The following is a 22697-nucleotide window of genomic DNA, read 5'->3' on the forward strand; positions in this document are numbered from 1 at the left end:
ACGTCGGGTTCTTCCGACATGTTCGCCCGCGGCGGTCGACCGACGACGCCGGCGCGTGTGCTCGAGCGAGGCTCTTCGGACCTTTTCCTTCATCGGACCTCGTCCCAAAAGTCAACAACTGGTTCATCTGTTGACGTTCCAACGCGTCCGTCGCGACAGAGCCGCGCGCGCGGAGGGTTTCAACGGAACCGCGCCATGACGAAGACGGCGAAGTCGTCGGGAAAGAAGCCATTCGGCGCGAATGATCTGATTTTGCGGTCGAACGTGAGGAGGGCGCTCCCGGATGAGGACGTCGAGGTGGGGGTGACGGAGGACGCATCAAGCGAGGGGACGAAGCGGAAGAGGGCCCCTTACACGAAGGGGCCATGCGAGCACGGAGTGAAGCCCCGGTCGCAGTGCAAGGTGTGCAGCGCTTGTCCGCACGGGAAGAGGCGCAGATACTGCAAGGAGTGCGGTGGGTCTCAAATCTGCGAGCACGGTCGTATACGCACTCTGTGCAAGGAGTGCGGTGGGTCTCGCATCTGCGAGCACGGTCGTGAGCGCCGCAGGTGCAAGGAGTGCGGTGGGGGGTCAATCTGCGAGCACGGTCGTCAGCGCTCTTACTGCAAGGAGTGCGGTGGGTCTGGAATCTGCGAGCACGGTCGTCAGCGCCATTATTGCAAGGAGTGCGGCGGGGGCTCAATCTGCGAGCACGGTCGTCGGCGCTCTGAGTGCAAGGAGTGCGGTGGGGGCTCAATCTGCGAGCACAGTCGTGTACGCTATACATGCAAGGAGTGCGGTGGGTCTCAAATCTGCGCGCACGGCCGTCAGCGCTCTACGTGCAAGGAGTGCGGTGGGTCTCAAATCTGTGAGCACGGTCGTATACGCTCTACGTGCAAGGAGTGCGGTGGGTCTCAAATCTGCGAGCATGATTGTATACGCTCTACGTGCAAGGAGTGCGGTGGGGGCTCGATCTGCGAGCACGGTCGTCAGCGCGATTATTGCAAAGAGTGCGGTGGGTCTCGAATCTGCGCGCACGGTCGTGAGCGTCGTTACTGCAAGGAGTGCGGTGGGTCTGGAATCTGCGAGCACGGTCGTCAGCGCAAACAGTGCAAGGAGTGCGGTGGGTCTGCAATCTGCGAGCACGGTCGTCAGCGCCATCAATGCAAGGAGTGCCGCGGATCGTCTGTTCCCGTGGGGAGATGGGTCTTGTGACACGACGACGTATGTACACGCGATATCGTAACATACACAACAGAAGGTGGACTGACTAGCTAGTCCTCAGAGGTTATCGTCCGCGCCGCGGCGGTTACCGTACGCGACGTTGCCGCCCGGTCCCTGAACGACGGCGCCGCCAAAACCTCCGGAACCTCCAGAACCTCCGGAACCTCCCACCGCCGGCGCCGCCTTTGCCGTCTTAGCCTTGACCTCCTCGTAAATCTCGTGCACCTCCGGCCTCGAGTTCCTCTGCCTGTCCAGGTCCATCACGTAACACACGAACACGCAGTCCACCACGTCGAGCAACACGGTGACGCAGAAATTGACCGCCACCAGCGCGAGACAAAACGAGACGAATCCTAAGATGACCGATTCGCCGCCGGCGTTTTCGTGCCCATCCGCGCCGTTCCACGCGACGTACCCGGCAACGCCCACGCACGTCCCGTACGCCGCCGCGAACACGAACGCGGCGGCGGAGAGGAGCGTCCCGGGGAGCCACCACACCGCGTACGCGTTTAAGAAATTTTCCGTGAGCATCCGACTCACCGCGGCGGCGGCGTCGCAAAAAGCGGCGCCCGTGACGGCGCACTGGATCGTCGCGTACTTGGTGACGTGCTGTATGACCGCGTAGACGCAGTCCATGCACGCGGTGACGAGGCACGCGAGGATTTGCAGGGCGCCGCCGCCGTTTTCTCGCGCGTTTCGTCGGACGTTTTGGTTAATCTCTCGCGCGACGTGAACCGCGGTGAGCACGAGCGAACCGAGCGCGAGGGACCCAAACGACGGTCCCAACGCGTTCTTCATTGTACCGATCGTGGTGCCCGCGAATGCGCGAACGCCCGGGGGCGCGAAGTACCACTGCGCGGTGACGCCGGCGACGGTGAACATCCGAACCTCGAACGCGAGCATCACGGTCCACAGCCAAAACAGCGAGGTCATCGCGACGTACGCCGACGCCCAGTCGTCCGTCTCCCACACGCAGCACGGCGCCACGTCGCCGTTCTCGTCCAAACACGTGTCCTTTCCGGATTGGAGCACCGCGTCCGGGTCGCGAACGACGCGGCCGTTGCGGTACGCCGCGGACACGAACGCAAACGTCGGAACGGTGAGCGTGAGCAGCGCCAGCTTGACGCCGACGATGGCCGTCACCACGTGGGGGTTGTCCTGCAGCGACTTGGACGCGACCGCGAGAAGCCTGGCGACGAGGTCGATCTCGCGTCTCCACAGCCAAAACACGAACGCGGTGAGGCACCCGAGCAGCGCCAGGAACACGCCCGCGCCCGGTGAGTCACCGCCTCCGCTTGCGACGATTAATGCAAGCGCGAAGATGACGGCGACCTTGAAGTAGACCATCGCCCAGACGGTGCCCCGTGCGTGGGTTCGAAAGGCGGCGAGGAAGGCGAGGCCGACGGCGACGGCGCCGACGGTGGAGAGCGCCAGCCACGTCGCCGCGTGTCGCAGGAACATCGCGCCGTCCACGTCGTCGTCCTCGGCGAGGGATCTGCGGTACGCGTTCAGCGCGTCGGGGGATCTGGACGCGTCGCAGTGCGACGCCGCCCGCATCAGGTCCGGGTCCGCGAGCTTCTCGTAGTGCGACTCCGCGTGGTTCGAGGCGACGCATCCGAGGATGAAGACGGCGGCGGCGACGACGGCGTAGACCCGGCCGTACGTCACGTCGCGCGCCTCTCGAGGGCCGTGGCGGTAGACGCCGTCGGTGAGATCCGCGGCGGCGGCGGCGCCGTCGTCGTCGGCGGCGCGGTCGTCGCCGACGAGCTGCTGGTACACGCCCGGGTCGCGAGTCATGGGCGCGATGTTCGTGTCTCGGACGGGCGCGCGGGGAGAGCGGGGTTTGTGTGGCGTGAACCTCGGGGTGTGTGCGAACTGAAGCGAAAAGAATGTTCCAAAAGACGCGGTGCCACGTCGGATGTCAACTTTGTTTCAAACGGGCGTCGGCCGGCGGGGCACTTGGACGGGGCGCGGGGATGTTCAAGTTGCCTTTGCGGCCGACCGTGAGGAGGGATCCCCCCGATGATGGTGTCGAGGTGGGGGTGACGGAGGACGCGTCGAGCAAGGGGACGAAGCGGAAGAGGGCCCCTCGCACGAAGGGGCCATGTGAGCACGGAGTGAAGCCTCGGTCGCAGTGCAAGGTGTGCAGCGCTTGTCCGCACGGGAAGAGGCGCTCTGTGTGCAAGGAGTGCGGTGGGTCTCAAATCTGCCAGCACGGTCGTGTACGCACTCTGTGCAAGGAGTGCGGTGGGTCTCAACTCTGCGAGCACGGTCGTCAGCGCTATTGGTGCAAGGCGTGCGGCGGGTCTCAAATCTGCGAGCACGGTCGTCAGCGCAAACAGTGCAAGGAGTGCGGTGGTGCATCAATCTGCGAGCACGGTCGTGTACGCTCTAAGTGCAAGGAGTGCGGTGGGTCTGGACTCTGCGAGCACGGTCGTCTACGCTCTCGGTGCAAGGAGTGCGGTGGGGGCTCATTCTGCGAGCACGGTCGTATACGCTCTCAGTGCAAGGAGTGCGGTGGTGGTGGAATCTGCGAGCACGGTCGTCAGCGCTCTAAGTGCAAGGAGTGCGGTGGGGGCTCAATCTGCGAGCACGGTCGTGAGCGCCACAGGTGTAAGGAGTGCGGTGGGGGCTCATTGTGCGAGCACGGTCGTCGGCGCTATGAGTGCAAGGAGTGCGGTGGGGGCTCATTCTGCGAGCACGGTCGTCGGCGCTATGAGTGCAAGGAGTGCGGTGGGTCTGGAATCTGCGAGCACGGTCGTCAGCGCCACAAGTGCACGGAGTGCGGTGGTGCATCAATCTGCGAGCACGGTCGCGTACGCTCTAAGTGCAAGGAGTGCGGTGGTGGTGGAATCTGCGAGCACGGTCGTGAGCGTTCTAAGTGCAAGGAGTGCCACGGATCGTCGGTTCCCGTGGGGAGATGGGTTTTGTGATACTGCAACGATAGTGCACGCGATCTCGTAGTAGACACGACAGAAGGTGGACTAGTAGTCTTCAGAGGTTATCGACGATTGGACGTCGACGACGCGCGAAAGTTAACCCCCGGCTAAGGAATCAGCGGCTCCCTCTCCTTGTCCACGTTCCCGACCGTCCGTCGCCTCGGCGACTTATCTCCGCCGCCTCCCCCCTTGGACGACCCCGTCGCCTTCGCCCCCCCCGGCCGTCCCGTCTTCAACTTTGGCAGACCCAACACCGCGGTCACCACGTGTCCGCTCGACGTGCGCTGCAAACTCTTGGCCGAGCTCGACGAGCTCATGGAACCGTCCCCGCCGCCGACGACGACGCCGTTCATGGCCCCGACCCCGACCCCGAGGTCGACACCCACCCCGGTCGGGGCGACGCCCACCCCCAACGTCACCGTGTTGCCGCCGACCAAGCCGACCCCCCCCTCGACTATCCCGCCGCCGCCGCCGATGATTCCGCTTGAGCCGAGACCCTGCGCCGCCGCCGCCGCCGCCGCCGCCGCCTTGGCGCGGGCCTCCTGGTACATCACGAACCCGTACGTCGCGGCGGTGTACCCGGCGACGGCGCGCACCGTCACCGGATCCCCGTACGCCACCACCGCGAGCGCGATGACCACGCCGTTCTTCAACAGCGACAGCGTCGTGAGCGTCACGGCTCCGCCGTGTTGCACCACGCCCAGGCCCGCGACGTTGGCGAGGAACCCGAAGGTTCCGGTGGCGAGGAGGGAGAGCGGGTTGCCGAGCGCGGCGCGGCCGTGGAGCTCGGCGGACAGGCCGTCCCACTCGAACGCGTAGACCAGGAGCCACAGGGACGCGAGCGAGATTGGGGAAAAGTAAAAGAGGCCGTCGAAGAGCGTCATGCCTTGGTTGGTAGGTTGGCTGGACCCCGGGTTGGAGGTGGCCGGATCGAACCCCGTGTTGCTGTTTCCCGTGGTGGCGTTGTTCTTGACCGTGGATGACGAGGAGAGGAGGTACTGGACGCCGCAGAGCCGAAGCGCCTCTGCGATTTCGCACGCCACCATGCATCCCAGCCCGATCCACGCGTGCGGCTCGTTCCCCGTCGCCGTCGCTCCCCACGCGGCGACGACGCATCCCCCCACGATGACGCACACCGCCCTGGCGCACTTGTCGTCGAAGGCGCGGTCGAGGCGAAGGGTGACGAGCGCCGCGGCGGTGACCGCGGGGGCGAACGCTTTGGCCATCTGCGCCAGCGACAGCGACACGTACGTCAGGGCCAGGTTGGCAAACGCCAGTGCGACCGCGGCGAAGACCCCGGTGGGCAGGACGTACGTCACCCACTGCGACGTCGTGAGCCGCGTCTTGAGCTCCACGCGCCCGAACCCCACGAGCGTCCACGCGACGATCGTTCCGAAGAGCGAACCGAGCGACGCGATGAGGATCGGGGTTCGGGTGTTGACCACGAGGTGCTTGTTGGCGAGCACCAGGGATGCGGACAGGGCGACGTAGAGGGAGCCGTGCATCGCGGCCAGGATCCACGCCGACGTTCCCTCGCCGCGTGATCCAGGCGGCTTCGCGACGAGCGGCCGGAGCCGCGGCGCGAGTCTCCCCAGCGACGGCATCGACCCTCACGCGCGCGCGCTCCCGCTCTGCCACCGCGACCTCATCTCCACCGCCGCGTCTCAGGAAATAACAATTCTAGGTCAACCGCGTGGGGGCGCCGAGTGCTCGTCACAACGCATCGAGCGGCGCGTCACATCCGCCGACCGAACCTTCGCCGACCGCGAGTGAGCGTGTGATGCGCGCGAGCGCGCCGGGGTGCACATCGCGAGGCGCGCGCGTCGGGCCGGGCGCGAACGGCATCAAAGCGACCGCCCGCATCCTCGCCTCCGGTGTCCGTCGGGGCGCCACCGCCACCGTCGCCCGCGCGTCTCGTCCATCGACGGTCGTCGCCATGCCGTTCGCGCCCGGGCCGACGCGTCGCGCGATTGCCGCGCTGACGATGCGCGCGCGCCTCCTCATCCACACGGGACGCGCCGATGCGTCGTCGTCGTCGACGCGGCCATCGCGCTTCCTCGTCACGACGCGTCGCTCCACCGCCGCCGCCGCCGCCGACGCCACGAACCCGCGGAGGTCGGACCCGCCATCCTCCCCATCCCCGTCCGTCGTCGACGCCACCGACGACGCCTCCGTCGCCTTCGCGAACCTCCGCCCGAAACTCCACCCGAAGCTCCTCGCCGCCCTCCATCGCGCGGGGTTCGTGCACGCGACGCCGCTGCAGACCCGAGCGGTGCCCGCGACGTTGGACGCGTCACCGGATGGAGCGACCCGAGACGTGGTGGTCGCCGCCGAGACCGGGTCAGGCAAGACGCTCGCGTACCTCGTGCCGGTCTTCTCAAACCTCCTGTTCCACGGGCACGGGGGCGACGGGGGCGGCGATGAGCACGGGGCGATGAGATCGAACGGTCGGCTCGGCGCGCTCATCCTGGCTCCCAACTCCACGCTGTGCGAGCAGGTGAAGAGGGTGGCGGACTCGCTGGTGGGGGACGACGGCGAACCGTTACTCGTAACGCGCGCGCTCACCCCGGACACGTCCATGCCCTCGCCGGTATCGTCGGGATCGTCGGGATACGAAGCGTCGTCGGGCACGAACCGAGGGTTGCCCGACGTCGTCGTCGCCACCCCCGCGAGAGCCGCCGAGGACGTGCTCGAGTTTACCAAAGGCGGTTGGCGTCGGGGTAACTTTGCCCCCGCCGCGACGCACATAAGGCACGTCGTCTTCGACGAGGCGGATCAGCTGCTGTCGGGCGGGTACCTGCGGCCCGTGCGCGGGGCGTTCGACGTGCTGTACCGGGAGGAGAAGCTCGCGGCGTTGGGTCTAACCGTCCCGGGATCGAATCCCGAAGGGGGGGGCGACTTTAACGTCTTTAACAGTTTGGAAGGACCCGAACAGTCCGAGTGGGCCGGCGATAAGTCGAGGCCCAAGGACGGGGGCGACAGGGCTTGGTCCGCCGATCACGACGACATCAACGTCGTCGCCAAGCGGAAGGGCAAGTCGCGGATGGGCAAGGGTGCGGCGTTGGGTGGTAAGGGCGAGATCGGCGTCGGCGAAGGGAGGGATTTCCGCAGGCAGTACGTATTCGCGGCGGCGACGGTGATGAGCAACGGGAAAAAGACGCCGGGGGCGATGATTCGGCACGGCTTTCCCGACGCGCGATGGATCGAGGGCAGGCGTCTGCACAAGGCGGTGGCGACGGTGGACCAGACGTGGGTCAAGGTGACGGCCTCGACGCGCGCGGACGCGCTCGGCCGCGCGCTCGCCCTCGGCGACGAGAAGAGACAACGCGATCGAACGTTGGTTTTCGTCAACTCCACCAGAGCGTGCGAGGAGGTGACGGCGGAGCTCATCAGGCAGGGGCTCTCCGCCGCCGCCTTCCACGCCGAGGTGGGCACCCGCGAGCGTAGTAGCCGGTTGGTGTCGTTGGCGAACGGAGACGTCACCGTGCTCGTGTGCACCGACTCGGCGGCGAGGGGCGTGGACGTACCGGAGGTTGTCCACGTGGTGCAAGCTGAATTTGCCGCAAACGCGGTGGATTACCTTCACAGGATCGGTCGAACCGCGCGGTGCGGCGCGAGCGGGCGAGTGACCAACTTGGTGTCCAACGCGGACGCTGACCTCGTGGACGCGGTGCGTGCCGCGGAGGCGGCGGGCGCGCCGGTGGAGGGGGCGTTCAGTCGCAAGAGGAGCTTTCGTAAAAAGTTCAAAAAGTACGGCCCGTCGCGCACGGCGCCGCAAAACAGGCGATGATCATTAGGGTCGTTTTATGATACATCCCTTCTTACGTACCGAGGTAAAAGTTAGACTATCGTGGTGCCATCGTAAAACCCTTGACTTGCTCGCGGTGGTAACTTATTAGCCAGAGGATCAAATCTCGGTGGCGTAGTTGCCGATGGCGCTTCCCTGGACGTATCCCATGTTCGATAGCTTCTTCATCTCCGCCGTCACCTTCTCCCTGTGCAGCGACATCGCCGTCTTACCGTCCACCTCGCGCGTCAGGTTCACGTCCGCACCCGCCGCGCGCAGCGCGTTCAGAGCCCCCGCGTGCCCGTTCTCCGCCGCCATCATCGCGGCGGTTGACCCGCCCCCATTCGCGCCCGATCCGAAATCGCTCCTCGCGTCGACGTCCGCGCCCCTGTCCACCAGCACCGCGATGCACGCCACGTGGCCGAACCTCGCGGCGGCCATCAGCGCCGTCATCCCGTTCCTCGGGTCCCTGCACTCCGTGCTCACGCCGACGGTCTCGGACAGCAGCACGTCCAACACCTCGGCGGCGCCCCGCCCCGCGCACTCGATGCCCATCGTGCATCGTAAGCGCCCGTCCGGATCATCGGACCCTACGTCTTCGAAGAGCCCGAGGGATGCGCCGCGGTCCAGGAGCAGGCGCAGGGACTTGGCGCTGCCCGCGCGGGTCGCGGCGAGCGCGGCGGCGCGAACCTGCGCGTCGCGGATCTTCGCGGTCGACGCGTCCGGCGCGGGGAGGTACACGGAATCCATCAACTCTCGCGTCTTTTTCCAGTCGTCGGCTTCGGCGGCTGCCATGAGGTGCGGGTACTGCGCGAAGAGGGCGTCGACGTAGTCGCGCTGGTCCTTCTTGTTCGCGGCGGAATGCGCGACGCCGAGGTTCCAGCTGCCGGGGGTGCCGCCGCCTCGAGACGACGACGCCGAGGCGGCGGCGGCGACGCGCGAGCGACGGTGAGCGAGTCTCACCGAAGAATCATCGCCCCCTCGCGCCGACTGCGTTGGGACGCGCGGGGCGACGCGAGTCCACGCGCGATGTCGGCATCGCCGTCGTTCATCCTCCCTCCCGGCGTGAGCGCACCGCGATGCCGCGGCGGACGGCGCGGGCGCGGTCGTCGCGCGGAACATCCCGCGACGAGTGGTGCTACTGCCAGTGGGGCGCCCCGGCGTCGACCGCCAGACACGACTCTTGACGCTTCATCAATCGGGAGACGGAGAATCGTCGGGTCGATGCCAGCTGGCGTTCCCGCTCAATTCGCGAGACGCGCGAGCCAGCCGGATAGGGGCGGGAGGATGGGGTTGCGCCGAGCCTTAGCCGCGCCCCTCCAGGCGTCCCCGTTCATCCTCGCCTCCCTCTACGCCATCGTCCGCGCTCTGCTCAAGGAGCGCCCTTGGTCCACCCAGGCGCGCGCGCAGAAGGAGCTCACGGACTCGATCCCGCGCGTATCCCCCGGCACCCGCGTCTGCGTCTACGGACTCAGCGCCAATCCCCCCACGGGCGAGGGCGGACACGCCACGATCGTCGCGCACCTTCGCCGCATGTTCGACGAGGTGTGGGTCCTCCCGGTGTACAGGCACGCGTTCGAGAGCAAGAGCAACCTCGCGCCCTACGACCATCGCGTGCGGATGTGCGAACTCGCGTTCGGGCTGGGGAACATGACCGAGCAACAACGACGGACGGAGAAGGTGAAGGTCTTGGACGTCGAGCGAGCGGTGGTCCGCGCGGCGTGGGACAGGCACAGGGTCGCGGAGGAAGAAGCCAAACGCGTCCGCGCGGACGCCCACGCGCGGCGGGGCGGCGGAGGGGGCGACGCGTCGTCCTCATCATCATCTCGCGGAGGCGACGGACCTAATTCCACCCCAGGCGCCCAATCGACCGCCTCGGAGTCGTCCGCGGCGCCCTCGCCGAAGGCGCGAAAGACCCCGCCGATGAGCCCGTCCGCGTCCACCGCGTCCGACGCGCTACATATATCCCCGTTCAAGTCCCCGACGACGATCGGCGCGGAACCCAGCGCGGGGCCCGGTGCGACGAACGTTCGAGCGCATCATTCCGAACGTCATCCGCACAGCTGTGTTCCGCCGCCCAAGGTGGGATCCTTCGACGTCATCACCGCGATTCGCGAGGCGAACCCGTTCGCGTCGTTCTCGTGGTGCCTCGGCGCCGATACATTCGCCGATCTGAGGCGTGGGAGATGGCGAAACGGCGCGGAATTCGCCGCGCTGTGCACGCAGCTGTACGTGGTCCCGAGGGTGGGAGGCGCGGGCGCCGCGTGGGAGGAGATCGAGATGGGGACGACGTACGGGGACGAGCACGGGGACGGGGACGGGGACGACGAGCACGAGATCGACGCCCTGCTCTCGGGGATGGGAGGCGACGGGGGGTTGGGAGGGGACGGTGCCGAGGGGGGTGCCGAGGGGGGTGCCGAGGGCTCAGGAGCATTCGGGGACGCCGGACTCGTCCGCGTCGACAACGCCAGCGTGATGGACATCCCGGGGATGAGCGCTGACGTGTCGAGCACCGCGGTGAGGGACGCACTGCGACGGCGGCGAAGGAGGTTACACGAGCGGGATCGGGCGAATGGGAAGGCGTTCACTCCGGAGAGTTCGGACGGGATGGAGATGGGCGGGCGCGGGGCGGACTTGCTGCTGGACGAGGCCACGCTGGCGACAGCGGTGAGCGAGGACGTGTTGCGGTACGCCGTCGAGCACGGGCTGTACGCGTGATTCGATTCGAAGGGGTCGGCGGCGAGTGCGTTGGGAGACGATATTTTTTTTAACACTCGGTTGTTGTTGTTTTCAATTGCGCGTCGGCGTGTTCCCGTCGTGTCGTATCGCATCGCATCGTTCCGTTCACAACACCGCCCCGGCTGCCTTCAAGATGTCGCGAATCTCCCAAAAGTCTGGGTCAGCCTCCTCGGGTTGGCCGCCCGGATATGAGGCCAGGGCCAAAGGGGTTATGTTCGCGTCCTTCTGGTTGACGTCAGCTCCAACCTCGATCAACAGACGCACCATGTTCGCATCGCAGTGCATGATGGCGTTAAAGAGCGGATTCATAACGTTTTTGCTCAGGTCAGAGGCGACGTTGATGTTGGCGCCTCGCTCGACGAGGAGTCGTATCATCGCAAAATCTTCGAAATTGACGAGCCCAATGTGGCCCACCGCGGCGTCCATCACGTCGGCGCTCACTTTTCCCGTGTCAATCAAGGCTGCGACCATGCCTCGGTGGCCGACCTTACAAGCGTCGGGGAAAACGAAATCGACCTCAAGTCCGGCGTCAATCAGAGCGCGGGCGATGGCGATGTGATCTTCGCACGGCGGCTGATCTTCCCTCCACTTGTGCCAATCAATTATATGGGGCTCTAAGTTTGAACAGTCATTGGTAGTCTTATAACCACGGGCCACTGGCGAGTTGCAAAGGACGGCAAATTTCAATGAATGAGGATCGGGCTTTACGCCGATGGCCAAAAGACCGCGCACAGCCTGAACGTCCTGTTTATGCATCACCGCAAACTGCATGAGCGTGACATTTCCTCCCAAGCGTTCGCCGTTGAAACAGTAATCCGCGACGCTGTCGAGGTCGTCCTTGTCCGCGACCAGTCCGGTGGCCATGGCTCTCATCCTCTGCTCGGGGCTGTCCAGGCTCCACTGCTTGCAGACGAGCATCGCGCACGCGAGATCGTCCGGGTTGTTCAGGTGGCGGTACACGCGCTCGAGAATGTGAAGCGGCAGGGACGCCCAGATGGGCGTTGTGTCCTCCTCCATGCTCATGTCCGCGAGTCCAAGGGTCGGCGACGCGAGGTGCCGCGCGGGATAAGTCAAACTGCCCAAACCAAACTGCCGCGCGAAGGCCTCTTCAGGTGTGAGCCACTGCATCTCGCACCTCTTCTTCGTGAACTTCACGCCCACGCACACGTACCCTATCTCACACCCACGAACTACCTTGCGTGTTTCTCCGTGAAGCTCGATGTATTTGGACAGAGATAACGAGACGTCAAGTTCACCCTTGATGAGGGGCTTGATGCGGGTTTGCCCCTCCGCCGGCTCGGCCCATGAGGCGCAGTACCACTTGCACGCATCCTCGGGGACGAAGTGTTTCTTGGCGTAAAATGTCACCAACTTCCTCAAGGCGCCCTTGAACTGCGAAGGCTTGAATGCGTACCTTCCTCGTAGTCCCGATGGCGAGCACACGATGATTATTTTCTTGCCATCCTTTCTCACTTCCGCGTCGTCACTCGCGCCCTGCTCCGTCATGGGCGCGCGCGATGGAGTGTGGCTCAGATCTCGGGCGACGTTTGGTCTTCCGAGAAAATTCTGTTCTGTTTCTGTTGGCGCCCAGCGCGTCAGCCCAGTTTGAACTCGAGGTGTGCCAACCGCGCCACTGACCCCGCGCGCGGCATGCCCAAGAGGGTCTGGGCCGCGCCCCCGTGGCCCGCGCACTGCCCTCTCCCGTCCGACGATGACGACACCGCGCGCGTCGTCGCCGCCGCGGGGGGCGCCAGGGGCGTCACGCACGCGCTCGTCTCCCTGGGCGACGAGCGCGTCATCGAGGCGACGTTGACGAGGCTCCACGCCGAACGCGCGGCGCGCACGGCGAGGCTGACGAAGGCGCTCGACGCGGGGGTCGCCGCGAGCGACGTCGCGCTTCGAGCGGAGTGGGACGCGCTCATCGCGCGCGTCACCGCGCCGCCCGACGGCGCCGATACCCCCGCGCCCGTCGCCGTCCCCCGCGATCTCCACGCCACGACGACGACGACGACGACGACGAAGCCGACGCCGCGTTCCGCTTCCATCGCCGCCGTCGACGACGCCACCCCGCGGCATCGTCGCGCGCGTCGATCCCAAACCCTCACTCCCGCGACGAACACGCACGGCGCCGGCGGCGACGAGGTCGTCGCGGCCACCCCGGACGCCGAACTCGCCGCCGCGCCGTCGTCATTTTCCGCGGGTGCCAACAAAAATCGCGCGACGCGGTCGAGATCCCGCTCGTCCCCCGCGCCCATCCTCGCCGACACGCCGACGATACCGGACGCCGACGCCGCCGACGACGCCGCCGACGATGCCGCCGCCGCCGACGACGACGCGCTCGATCACCCGGGGTCCTACAAACCCCTCGCGTCGTCGCAACTGGCGGGCCGATACTCCATCTCGGCCACTGCCGAGTACAGAGCGGCGGCGGCGTTGGCGTTTGCGAAGACGCCGACGGCGACGCTTCGATCGTCGCTCGAGACGACGGACGACGGCGTCGTCCTCGACGGCACCCTCGACGGCACCCTCGACGGCACCCTCCGCGACGGCGCCTCCTTCCCGCTGGACACTGCCCTCCCCCGACGCGTTCCCGAGGATGGCGACACGCTGATGGTGGAGGAGACGCCGAGGTCGGAGATGGACAGACGCGCGGGAGGAGGAAGCGGGAGCGGGAACGGGGCTAGCGAAAACACCAACGCGAAAGGGAACGCGAACGGCGACGGGAGCGGAAACGGGAGCGGCAGCGGAAACGGCGGCGGGAGTGGGAACGGGTTTGGAGCGATCGGCCGCCGCCGCGGCGTCGCCGGGCACAGGCTCAGGTTCAGCGTCGGCGGGTCGCTCGTCGCCGACGCGGGTGCCGAGGCGGGTGCCGAGGCGGGTGCCGACGAGGATACACCGCCGGATCCGGTCGCCGAGAGGATCTTCTCCGCGACGCACGCGTCCGGCTCCGTCGTCCTCGGCGTGATGGCTCCGCCGCCCGTCGCGCCGGGCGCCGACCGCGTCTTCGCCGTCGTGACCGAGTCGAGCGAGGGGTCCGAGGACGTCACCGTGATGGTCTGGCGGGTACGATGTCACAGCGACGGGGACGTGCGCGACGGCGGCGGCGGCGGCTGGAATCGATCCCGGGACGTGAACTCTCATCGCGGTTTTGGGACCACCACGTGCGAACTCGCGGGGTCGGCGAGGCTTCGCAAGCGGGACTGGACCGGCGCGGGGGGTAAGGAGAACGCGTCCCCGCGGAGGGTTAACATCGCGTCGCTGATGCCGCCAGTCCCGGGGACCGTTACGGACCGTTACGGCGCGTCGAGGTCAGCCCGGGACAGCCTCGACCCGGCGACGCGCGGCAAGAGACAGAGCGGCGCGCAGCTGTGCGGCGCCGTCGCGCTCTCCCCGTGCGGCGAATTTCTCGCAATCGCCGAGTCGCAGTTTATCGTTCGAGCCGACGGGGACGACGACGCGACTGGGACGAACCGGGGCGGACGCGGCGCGTGCGTGGTTCGCGTCGAGTCGCGACGGGACGAGCGAGGCACAAACAGCGCGTGGATCGACGATCGCGACGTGGTGCTCGCGTTGGACTGCCCGCTACGGGTCACGCGTTTGGCGATGCGTTGGGACCCAGCCGGCGACGGCACAGCTGGCGACGCGGCTGGCGACGCGGCTGGCGACGGTTCAACCGAACGGTCCGCGCGCGTCGTCGTCGTCGCCGGCGCCCCGCTGGGTAAGATGCACGCGTGGAGGTTTGACGCGTCCGACCTCGACCCGAAGAAGAGTCGGTCGAAGAAGACGCCGGGGGAGCGAATGCCGGATCTGCGGTACCTGGACCAAACCCCGATGTCCGACCCGCTCGACGTCCTGGCGTTCGCGTCGACGGGCGACGACGTCGTCGCCGTGACCCACGACGGGCTCGTCGTCGGAAACTACCGCAGGACGCCGCGAAACGGTTGGGAGACGCGCGGGGTGCACTACACGCAGCGGCACCGCGTTCGAGCGATGGCGCCGCTGCACCCCGCCGCGGTCGCGGTTACGTCCGCGGTTACGTCCGCCTCGTCCGCGCAATCCTTCGTCCCGTTCCTCGCGCTCGTGGAGAGGAAAGCCGAGCCGCGCGACGGCGTCCTGCGCCTCCACGCGGGCGCCGTGGGCGTCGGCGTGGACGTATGCGCGGCGATGCCGTTGGACGGCGTCTGCGCTCTCGCCGCGGGTCCAACCACGGGCGCGTTCGCCGCGGTGGGAACGAACACAGGGGACGTGCTCGCGTTCGACGTGCTCACGGGGGTGACGATCGCGAGGCTGGGGGACCTGCGCGGGGAGGACGGGGGCGTGGTGGGGGTGGCGACAGCGCCGTGGGAGGCGGCGGGGGACGTTTGCGCTGGGAACGTTTGCGCCGGGAACGGAAGGTCGTCGGCGGCGCTGCTCGTAGCCGCCTCCAAAACGCGCATGGCGGCGTACGTGGTGCACGCGTCGTGAGTCAGCGCGAGGTGTTTCGTCAGTGTGATGAGCTATTACAACGATGAATGGATACACGAGATTTTAGTTAAACTACAGAGCGTCTCGACGGACGTCGCGCGATGACGACGAGCTGGATTGATGAATACCGCAGACGCCTTTGAAGCAAGGAGCATCAACGGAAATTACTACGTGCCATGAACCTGGAGGCTCATTACACGAAGCCGGAGGATTGCATCAAAGGCGTCTGCGGTCGACATAGTCGTCGTTCATCAATCGAGCGCGTCACGTCGTCGCCCCTGGAACAAGACACGCGTCTGATGCGGCGTGAAAGGAATCCAACTCGCTGAATATCTTTCAACGCCACGACAACGTCTCCCAACCAACGTTGAGGACGTCGTCCCTTGCATTCAGCGAGTTGGCTCCTTGGACGTCCTTAAGAAGAACCGGAATCAGACGCGTGGTGAGAAACAAGGCTGTTCCAGGGCCGACGACATCGCGGCGTCGTCCGTCGGGCGCTCGCCCCCAAGCCGGACCCGCCCGCGCCCAAAAAAATCACCAATTCTGCGCGCGTCCCGGCGCGTTCACCAGCATGGGCTCCAGGCTGAATTTGTACTGCTCGGCGGGGAGGAGGAGGAGGGGGAGGGCAGGGCATCGGTCAGGCTCGGGGTCTCGGGGGGGAAAGGGCGCTCGAGCGAGTCGCGTCGTCGGAACATCGTCCGCGAGGGCGCGCGCGTCGCCTCGGGCGAACCCGCGGACGCGATCGAGGGGGCGAACCGCCCCTTCGTGGGTCGTGGCTTTTCCTCGGTCGGATACGCTAAATCTGGGTTGGGGGCACTCACGGTCAGCTGGTTGCGGTCCTTGGTCCACCACCTGTGGGTCTTCGTGGGTTGCTCCCAGTTCTTCTTACTGCGCGCGTGAAGGGTGAGGCGGGAACGTCAGGGCCGATGCGTCGACGGGCGCGGGACGGGCCGGTCGGAAGGCGTCGAGGAAACCCTAGGCGTTGGGCGATACGAGGATGATTATATCGGACAAAGCCGGGGGGACGGGCGGGGCCGGCAACTCACATCTCCTCGCACTTCGCCATCGTCGTCGTCATGTGCTTCTCGAAATCCGCCTGACGCTTCGCCGGGTCTTCCATCTTCCCGGCGAGCCATCGCGTGAGGAAACCCATCGCGCGTCGAGCCGCGCCCGAACCGCGCTCCGTGCTGTGAAGGAAACCATCTCCTCCGCGAAACACAAGAGTCGTTGGATTTCTCCGCGGCCTGAACCTGAAAATTCGGCGTCATCCTCTGTATGAATACATGTGGCGTCAAGTAAATATTTTCCTATGGGTAATATGGGTCTATAACAGCAAATACGATTTGGGCCAAAACCGAGGCGACCATTTTAGCGAAAGCGAAGGGGCGACCCGGCTGGGCGTCAGGGCGAGGCGCGCGGGCGCAACGAACGCGGCGTTCGATCGAACTCGACGGCGGAAACGTTTCGAGGAGGCCACGGGTAATCGTTCGGGGGCTCCAGACCGGTTCAGCGGGGATCGTGGCGGGCATCGAGCCCGTGATTCCGGAAGGGTGCCGTGTCCTTGCCATTTTTTGGGCTCGTGAGGATTGCCGAGGGGGCTTTCGGTTCCGCACTCCGCGCGTCCGAGACCCGGCGAGGGTGCGGCATCGTCGATGTCGGCGCCCATCGCGTCGACCGCGGCGGGTGACGTCAACGGCGGCGCGATGGACGCGTCCGGGCCCGCGCGGGTGCATCCAACCACCGCCGACGGCGAACTCGCGCAATCGCAATCGCACCGAAAACCCGAGTCGCTCGGGGGCGCGCGCGGCGACGATGCCGGTAACTCGCCTCGGGACGCCTCGTCGGAGCCGGAAGACCCGGTCGAGCGATTCGCGGTGATGAGGGCGCTCGAGACGCTGAGGGACGAGCACGCGGAACCCCACGAGCGGACGTCGGCGTGCGAGCGCCTCCGAGACTTTGCCCGCGCAACCCCGACGGTCCTCGCCGGACGTCGTCGACAGATTCGAGGACTTCTCGGCACGTGCCTCCCGATCCTCGCGCGGGTGTTTCACCCGTTCCCGAGGGCGGCGAGCGACGGCCCGCCGAGGGACGACGCCGACGTTCGAGCCGCCGCGCTCCGGGCGTACATCGCGGCGGCGTACGGGCAACGGGAGACGGACGACGACGACGACGACGCACAGCTGGCGGCTGATTGGCGGAAAAACGTAAGCGCCGTCGAGGCGTTGGCGGCGACGGCGACGTCCTCCCGCGCCGCCGTCGCCCCGCGCGTGTCCGCGCTGGACGTCATCGGGCGATGCGCCGGGGAGGTCCGCGGGATCTTCGCCGACCGAGCGCGACAGACCGTGGGCGGCGACTCGTACTCGCGTGGCGGCGTCGACGTCGATTCTTTCGACGAAAGATTCGACGAAAGATTCCGCGCGACGGTCGAGGCTGTCGTCCGTGCGGCCACGTCGACGCCGAACGAGCACACCGACGAGGAATGGGCCGCGGTGATGGAGTGCGCGTGCCGACTCTGTCCCCACTACCACCCGCCCCGGGACGGGAGTAGCACGTTGGGCGCCGAGTTGGTCCGTTCGCTCGGGTCGGCGAACGATCGCGTCGCGGGATCCGCGGCGAGAATCGCCGGTAAGCTCGCGTGGCCCGACGTCATCGATGAGCGACGCAGCGACGTCGTCGACGCGCTCGTCGCGCTCACCGCGTCCGAGGGCCGCGCGGCGTGGGTGCGTCACGCCGCGGCGCTCGCCGTGGGCCGCGTGGGCGCCGCGCGGGATGGATGGCGGAGATCGGCGGGATCGACGGCGCCCTCGACGGCGCCCTCGACGGTACCCTCGACGGCACCCTCGACGGCACCCTCGACAGCACCCGTCGCGAACGAAACTTCGAACGCCGGCGAAGACCCCCCGAGGTCGCCCGACGACGCCGCATTCGTCGACGCGGCGGCTCGCGTGGATTCGCTCGTCGTCGATTCCGCGCGGGATCGAGCCCCCGACCTTCACGTTCCCTCCATCGGGAACGCACCGCACCACCACGGACCGCACCACCAGCAGCAGCGACGGACCCCACGCGACGCGCTCGCGGCGGCGCTGACGGACCCGTGCGGCTTTGTTCGCGTCGCCGCGACGCACAGCTGTGCGCGCGCGAGTAAAGCCGATTGCGTCGGCGCGATGCATCTTTTGCTGCCGAACCTGAGAGCCCGCGACGCGTACCTGCGGGAGGCGACGTGCAGGGCGCTGACGGCGCTGTGGACGGAGGAACACGTACCTGCGATGGGTGCCATCCCCGCGGGAGAGGGCGCCGCGGCGGGGGCGGAGACGGCGGCGGAGGGGGATGTCAAGACGGATGTCAAAGCAGAGGTCAAAGCGGAGGTCAAAGCGGAGGTCAAAGCGGAGGTCAAAGCGGAGGTCAAAGCGGAGGTCAAAGCGGAGGTCAAAGCGGAGGCTGAAGCGGCGGAGGCGAAAACGGAGGCGCCTCCTTCCGATGGCTTGCCCCACCCACCCGCGTTGAAGACGAAGACCCCCGGGGAACTCGCGCGGCTCAAGCTGATGGCGGCCACCGCGGCCAACGTGGCGCCGCTCCTCGACGACGCCGACGGCGGAGTCCGTGAAGCCGCCGCCGAGTGCATGGGCCACCTGAAGGAATCCGCCACGGCGCACCTCGACGCGTTGCGCGCTCTGATGAAGGACGACCGCGAGGAGGCGGTGCGGGACGCGGCGGTGGACGCGATGACGCGACTCGGGTTTTATAACCCGCTGACTGGGAGCGTGAAGCAGCGGGGTTTCTACAGGACGTGGCGGCCGAGGAGGGACGGCGAAGGAAGCGGCGGGAGGCGGCCGGCTTCTTCGTTGTCGAGGACTCGAGCGTGCGAGGTTGGCGCCACCGTCCGGGTGTGGTGGCCAGACGATGCGCAGTTCTACGAAGCCCGGATCAAGGCGTGGGACCGCGAGCGGGACGTGCACACGCTGCTGTACATCCTCGACGGCGTCGAGGAGGAGCTGGATCTGAAAAAGGAGAGGGTCGAGTTGCGATACAAGCCGCACAAGCGCGGCGCCAAGGAGTCCTGGCTGCCCATACGGGAGAAGAAGGAGAAGAAGGAGAAGAAGCCCAAGAAGGAGCCGCGGGAGAGGAAACCACGGGCGCCCAGGCCGCCGAAGGACCCACGCGAGAAGGGGGTCAAGCGCGCGGAGGTGACGGTGGAGAAGGTTGGTAAGGGTCGCGCGGTGCCCGTCGGCGCGCGGGTTCGCGTGTTTTGGCCTTTGGACGACGCGTGGTACGGCGGCGAAATCGTCGGACACAACGATAAGGAGTCGGTCAACAAGCAGGGCGAGCTCAAGGTGACCAAGCTCCACACCGTTCTCTACCACGACGGCGTCCGGGAGGACCTAAACTTCGACAAGGAAAAGGTCCAGTTGGTATCCGTAGGCGCCGGCGACGGAATCCCGCCGCTGGACGGCCAGCCGCCGCTTCGCGTCCCGATCGTGGGCGGGAACCAGCCGGGGTGGATCTTACCCAACGCGAGACGGGGCGCGGAGCGCGTCGCGGTGTGCGGCGAGGGCGGCGTCGTCGTTCGCGAGATGTCCCTCTTGGACTTTCACGACGAGTACGTGGTATCCGCATCTGGAAACAATTCCGGGGACACAAACAAAGAATCCTCCGGAAACGTGGGACAGAAGCGATGGCGGCGAACGCTGTCGTTCGACCCGGCGCGGTGTGGCGAGCGCCTCAGACGCCGGGGCGGGTGCGCCAAGGCTGTGAGCATCGGTCGGTGGCTGGCGAATCAGGGCGCGGCGTGGGGCGACGCCGTCGTGGGGCGTCCGGTGAAGGTGAGGCCGAGCGGGTGGTCGTACGGGGAGCGCGACTACGCGGAGGCGGAGCGGTCGGACGCTCCCACGCGTGGAACGGAGGTTTCCGGATCGAACCCCGCCGAGGCTGCGTGCGTCGGGGAGAAACGGAAGGCGCCCGAGCCAGGCGCGAACGCGGACGAAAGCGCCGAACGTCGGACCCCCATCCTCGGTATCGACGGTGGACGTAAAAAGTCTTTGAAGGACATATACGAGGAGGATCCTCGTTCATCCTCCCAGCCGGAGAAGGACGAGGAGGCGGCGGCTGGGGATGGCGAAACCGCCGCCGTCGAACCGGCGGACGACGACGGTCTGGGTGGTGACTCACCGGGTGGTGACTCACCGGGTGGTGACTCACCGGGCGACGAAACAGACGACGAGACGGAGTGGCGATCCGCGTCCATTGTCGGGTTCAACGCGCAGACCGGCGACCACCAGATGTTGTACTCGGACGGAACGCGCGAGTGGCTGCCGCTCATCTTGCACGAGACCAAGCCGGCGAGCGACTGAAAAAAATATCGACGCGAGTCGTACTTTACACCTCGCTAAGAGCAGCTCATCGCGTTCGCCGCGATGAAAAAAAAGAATAGGTTTGGCGTTTCGCTGCGAGTCCAGTCTTCACCCTCGCGCCGGCGCCTTTTGCGCCGCCCCGTTCGCCCGCCGAAGCTCCCACGCGTCTCGCTCGTCCAGCTTTTTCCGAAACAAGTCCCGCAGCCGCCACACCGCCTCCCTCGTCGCCCCCGAGTCTGGCCCGATTTGCTCGCCCACCGGTCGATCGATCTGCGGAAACGGCTCGTTCGGGTAGTCCACGCCGATTTCGAACTTGACCGCGTCGTCGTACACCTCCGACTCGGGCGTCTCGTTGAGCGCGTTCGAGTGAGCGAAGAACTTGGCGTACGCGTCGGGGTCCCTGTCGATGGCGACGACGTAGTCGGCGATGACGTCCCAATCGGACTCGGTGGGGGGCGAACCGGGAACTTCGGGATCGCCCGGGACGTGACCCTTGAGCCTCCAAATCTCGAGGACGTCGACGAAGGTGCCCCGTTTGAAAACCTTTCGCGCGGCGCGAGAGTCGCCGTAGTACACCGGCACGGCGCCCGACGCCATCGCGTTGACCAGCTTCTCGGTGACGTATCCCGGCTCAGCCGAGTTCTCCAACGCCAACACCCATCGGTAATCCTTGTACAGCTCCCACGGTTTCGTCCCGCGCGGGGGGTACTCGTCGGCGGAGGACCAACGAACGTTGTGCTCGCACGCGCCGAGCGCGTGCACGGCGCCGTCCCTGCCCAACTCGTCCACCCGTCCCTCTCGCCATCCCCGGTTACTCGCGCGCTGCAACGCTCGGAAGATCTGCGCGCGGTGGTCCTGGCAGTTCCCGCTCGCCCATCCCACCATGTGTCTTCTTAAGTCCGGCGGGTTGTCTTTAAACGCGTTTAGCCGGTCGGCGAGGTGATCGCGCATGAGCCACGCGTGCGTCATCGCGTACGGCGACCAAACGTACGTCGTCTTCTTCGGGTCGTACACCAAATTCTGGTTGTAGTGCGCCAGCCCCGTTTCCAGACGCATCACCGGATCGCTCTCGTGCCTGCACCACTCCCACGCGTTGAAGAACATCGAGGGTTCCGCGGTGGTCTGGACCCACGGCTTATCCCCCCACGAGCACCGGGAACCTTCGTCGCGGCCCGCCTGGAAGATGTCGGGGCCCTCGACGACGATGTCGGGCTCGACGCTCGGGTCGGACGTCGCGTCGACCCTCAGGTCTCTCATCGCCGAGCGCGAACCGTCCGCCTGTGCGTCGTAACGGTCATGACGGCCGTTATGACGGCTCGATGACGTCGTCAGGTCCGCGAGGTTCACCGCGCTCCAGTCGTACGTCGGGTCGGCGAGGGTTATCTTCACCCCGGGGAGCGCGGCTTCGAGCAGCCGCACGACGGGGAGCCAGTAAAAGTCGCCGCTGGATTCGAATCCCACCGTGACGCTCGGCCTGCCGTCGTCTTCGATGGCGGTATGTTGGGCGGGTTCGTGTGCGGGCCCGGCGGGTTCGTGCGTGGGCTCGGCGAGGGCGAGGCCCGGCAGGGGCGTGCGGACGGCGGCGGCGGCGGACGACGACGACGACGACGACGACGACGACGGGGACGACGATCTGAAGCTGCCGACCCCATCTCGGGGCGCGGCGAGCAGGCGACGGAGGTCGCCGCCGGCGCCGGTAGACGCGACGAGCGCCAGCGCGAGCGCGACGCCCGCGAGGAACGCACATCCCACCGCGCACGCCACGGTCCAACCCCTGTACCGACCGCCCCACTCGAGCTCCCGCGGCGCGCTCCCCGCGTCCAGCGCCAGCCTCCGCCTCGCACCGCGCCCGGTAACACCCATCGTCATCCAGCGCGCACGACGCGAACCCCCCGCGCGCGGCGGCGCGTTCGCGTTGGCCGGCGCGCCGTCGTCGGACTCCAGGGTGAGGTGGACGTCCCCGCCGTGATCCGTCGCGCCGTAGTCCATCGCGCGCCCGTCCATGGCTTTCACGGTCCGAGCGCGGCTCCTTCTGAGCGCATGGCTATCGTGAGGTCTCGGAGGCGCCGACTGGAAAAACAACCGGAGCTGCGCCGCGCGCCGCGCCTTTTTGGCGACGGAAAACCTCGGAAAAGCGCGACGCGAGCGCGGTCGTCGCCGCACGACGACGGGAGCGGCGGAGCTTCCCGAGGGCCTCAACGCGCGACGGTGTCTCCC

General features: G+C 66.9%; 12 protein-coding genes across 12 annotated transcripts; 6 read left to right on the plus strand and 6 right to left on the minus strand.

Annotated features, from left to right (window-relative positions):
- Positions 1 to 195: 195 nt before the first annotated feature.
- MICPUN_64316 (predicted protein) lies at positions 196 to 1194 on the plus strand (the record flags this gene model as incomplete). Its single annotated transcript, XM_002506247.1, has 1 exon — positions 196 to 1194. The coding sequence occupies one exon, from the start codon at positions 196 to 198 to the stop codon at positions 1192 to 1194; it is 999 nt and encodes a 332-aa protein (XP_002506293.1).
- An 11-nt stretch (positions 1195 to 1205) lies between these two features.
- Positions 1206 to 2577, minus strand: MICPUN_109531 (choline transporter like family). Its single transcript, XM_002506426.1, has one exon. The coding sequence runs from the start codon at positions 2548 to 2550 to the stop codon at positions 1261 to 1263; it is 1290 nt and encodes a 429-aa protein (XP_002506472.1). The 5' UTR covers positions 2551 to 2577; the 3' UTR covers positions 1206 to 1260.
- A 515-nt stretch (positions 2578 to 3092) lies between these two features.
- MICPUN_64318 (predicted protein) lies at positions 3093 to 4136 on the plus strand (the record flags this gene model as incomplete). Its single annotated transcript, XM_002506248.1, has 1 exon — positions 3093 to 4136. One exon carries the CDS (start codon positions 3093 to 3095, stop codon positions 4134 to 4136), a length of 1044 nt encoding a protein of 347 aa, XP_002506294.1.
- A 113-nt stretch (positions 4137 to 4249) lies between these two features.
- Positions 4250 to 5746, minus strand: MICPUN_64319 (Drug/Metabolite transporter superfamily; the record flags this gene model as incomplete). Its single annotated transcript, XM_002506427.1, has 1 exon — positions 4250 to 5746. The coding sequence occupies one exon, from the start codon at positions 5744 to 5746 to the stop codon at positions 4250 to 4252; it is 1497 nt and encodes a 498-aa protein (XP_002506473.1).
- Positions 5747 to 5922: 176 nt separating this feature from the next.
- MICPUN_64320 (predicted protein) lies at positions 5923 to 7932 on the plus strand (the record flags this gene model as incomplete). The annotated part of the gene is made up of 1 exon (XM_002506249.1): positions 5923 to 7932. One exon carries the CDS (start codon positions 5923 to 5925, stop codon positions 7930 to 7932), a length of 2010 nt encoding a protein of 669 aa, XP_002506295.1.
- Positions 7933 to 7941: 9 nt separating this feature from the next.
- MICPUN_50709 (predicted protein) lies at positions 7942 to 9051 on the minus strand (the record flags this gene model as incomplete). Its single annotated transcript, XM_002506428.1, has 1 exon — positions 7942 to 9051. One exon carries the CDS (start codon positions 9049 to 9051, stop codon positions 8050 to 8052), a length of 1002 nt encoding a protein of 333 aa, XP_002506474.1. The 3' UTR covers positions 7942 to 8049.
- A 165-nt stretch (positions 9052 to 9216) lies between these two features.
- Positions 9217 to 10647, plus strand: MICPUN_64322 (predicted protein; the record flags this gene model as incomplete). The annotated part of the gene is made up of 1 exon (XM_002506250.1): positions 9217 to 10647. The coding sequence occupies one exon, from the start codon at positions 9217 to 9219 to the stop codon at positions 10645 to 10647; it is 1431 nt and encodes a 476-aa protein (XP_002506296.1).
- Positions 10648 to 10773: 126 nt separating this feature from the next.
- Positions 10774 to 12174, minus strand: MICPUN_64323 (predicted protein; the record flags this gene model as incomplete). Its single annotated transcript, XM_002506429.1, has 1 exon — positions 10774 to 12174. The coding sequence occupies one exon, from the start codon at positions 12172 to 12174 to the stop codon at positions 10774 to 10776; it is 1401 nt and encodes a 466-aa protein (XP_002506475.1).
- A 144-nt stretch (positions 12175 to 12318) lies between these two features.
- MICPUN_104257 (predicted protein) lies at positions 12319 to 15132 on the plus strand (the record flags this gene model as incomplete). The annotated part of the gene is made up of 1 exon (XM_002506251.1): positions 12319 to 15132. The coding sequence occupies one exon, from the start codon at positions 12319 to 12321 to the stop codon at positions 15130 to 15132; it is 2814 nt and encodes a 937-aa protein (XP_002506297.1).
- Positions 15133 to 15141: 9 nt separating this feature from the next.
- Positions 15142 to 16285, minus strand: MICPUN_50710 (predicted protein; the record flags this gene model as incomplete). The annotated part of the gene is made up of 3 exons (XM_002506430.1): positions 15142 to 15726; positions 15954 to 16020; positions 16179 to 16285. 3 exons carry the CDS (start codon positions 16283 to 16285, stop codon positions 15667 to 15669), a joined length of 234 nt encoding a protein of 77 aa, XP_002506476.1. The 3' UTR covers positions 15142 to 15666.
- Positions 16286 to 16835: 550 nt separating this feature from the next.
- On the plus strand, positions 16836 to 20480 carry MICPUN_104258 (predicted protein; the record flags this gene model as incomplete). The annotated part of the gene is made up of 1 exon (XM_002506252.1): positions 16836 to 20480. The coding sequence occupies one exon, from the start codon at positions 16836 to 16838 to the stop codon at positions 20478 to 20480; it is 3645 nt and encodes a 1214-aa protein (XP_002506298.1).
- MICPUN_64327 (predicted protein) lies at positions 20479 to 22484 on the minus strand (the record flags this gene model as incomplete). Its single annotated transcript, XM_002506431.1, has 1 exon — positions 20479 to 22484. The coding sequence occupies one exon, from the start codon at positions 22482 to 22484 to the stop codon at positions 20589 to 20591; it is 1896 nt and encodes a 631-aa protein (XP_002506477.1). The 3' UTR covers positions 20479 to 20588.
- Between the last annotated feature and the right edge of the window lie 213 nt (positions 22485 to 22697).

Source organism: Micromonas commoda, chromosome 15 (assembly GCF_000090985.2).
Source record: "Micromonas commoda chromosome 15, complete sequence".
NCBI lineage: Eukaryota > Viridiplantae > Chlorophyta > Mamiellophyceae > Mamiellales > Mamiellaceae > Micromonas > Micromonas commoda.

What these genes read in the sequence shown, in the direction of transcription:
- MICPUN_109531 (XM_002506426.1), bottom strand. Translation starts at nt 2,550, where the DNA reads ATGGTCTACTTCAAGGTCGCCGTCATCTTCGCGCTTGCATTAATCGTC.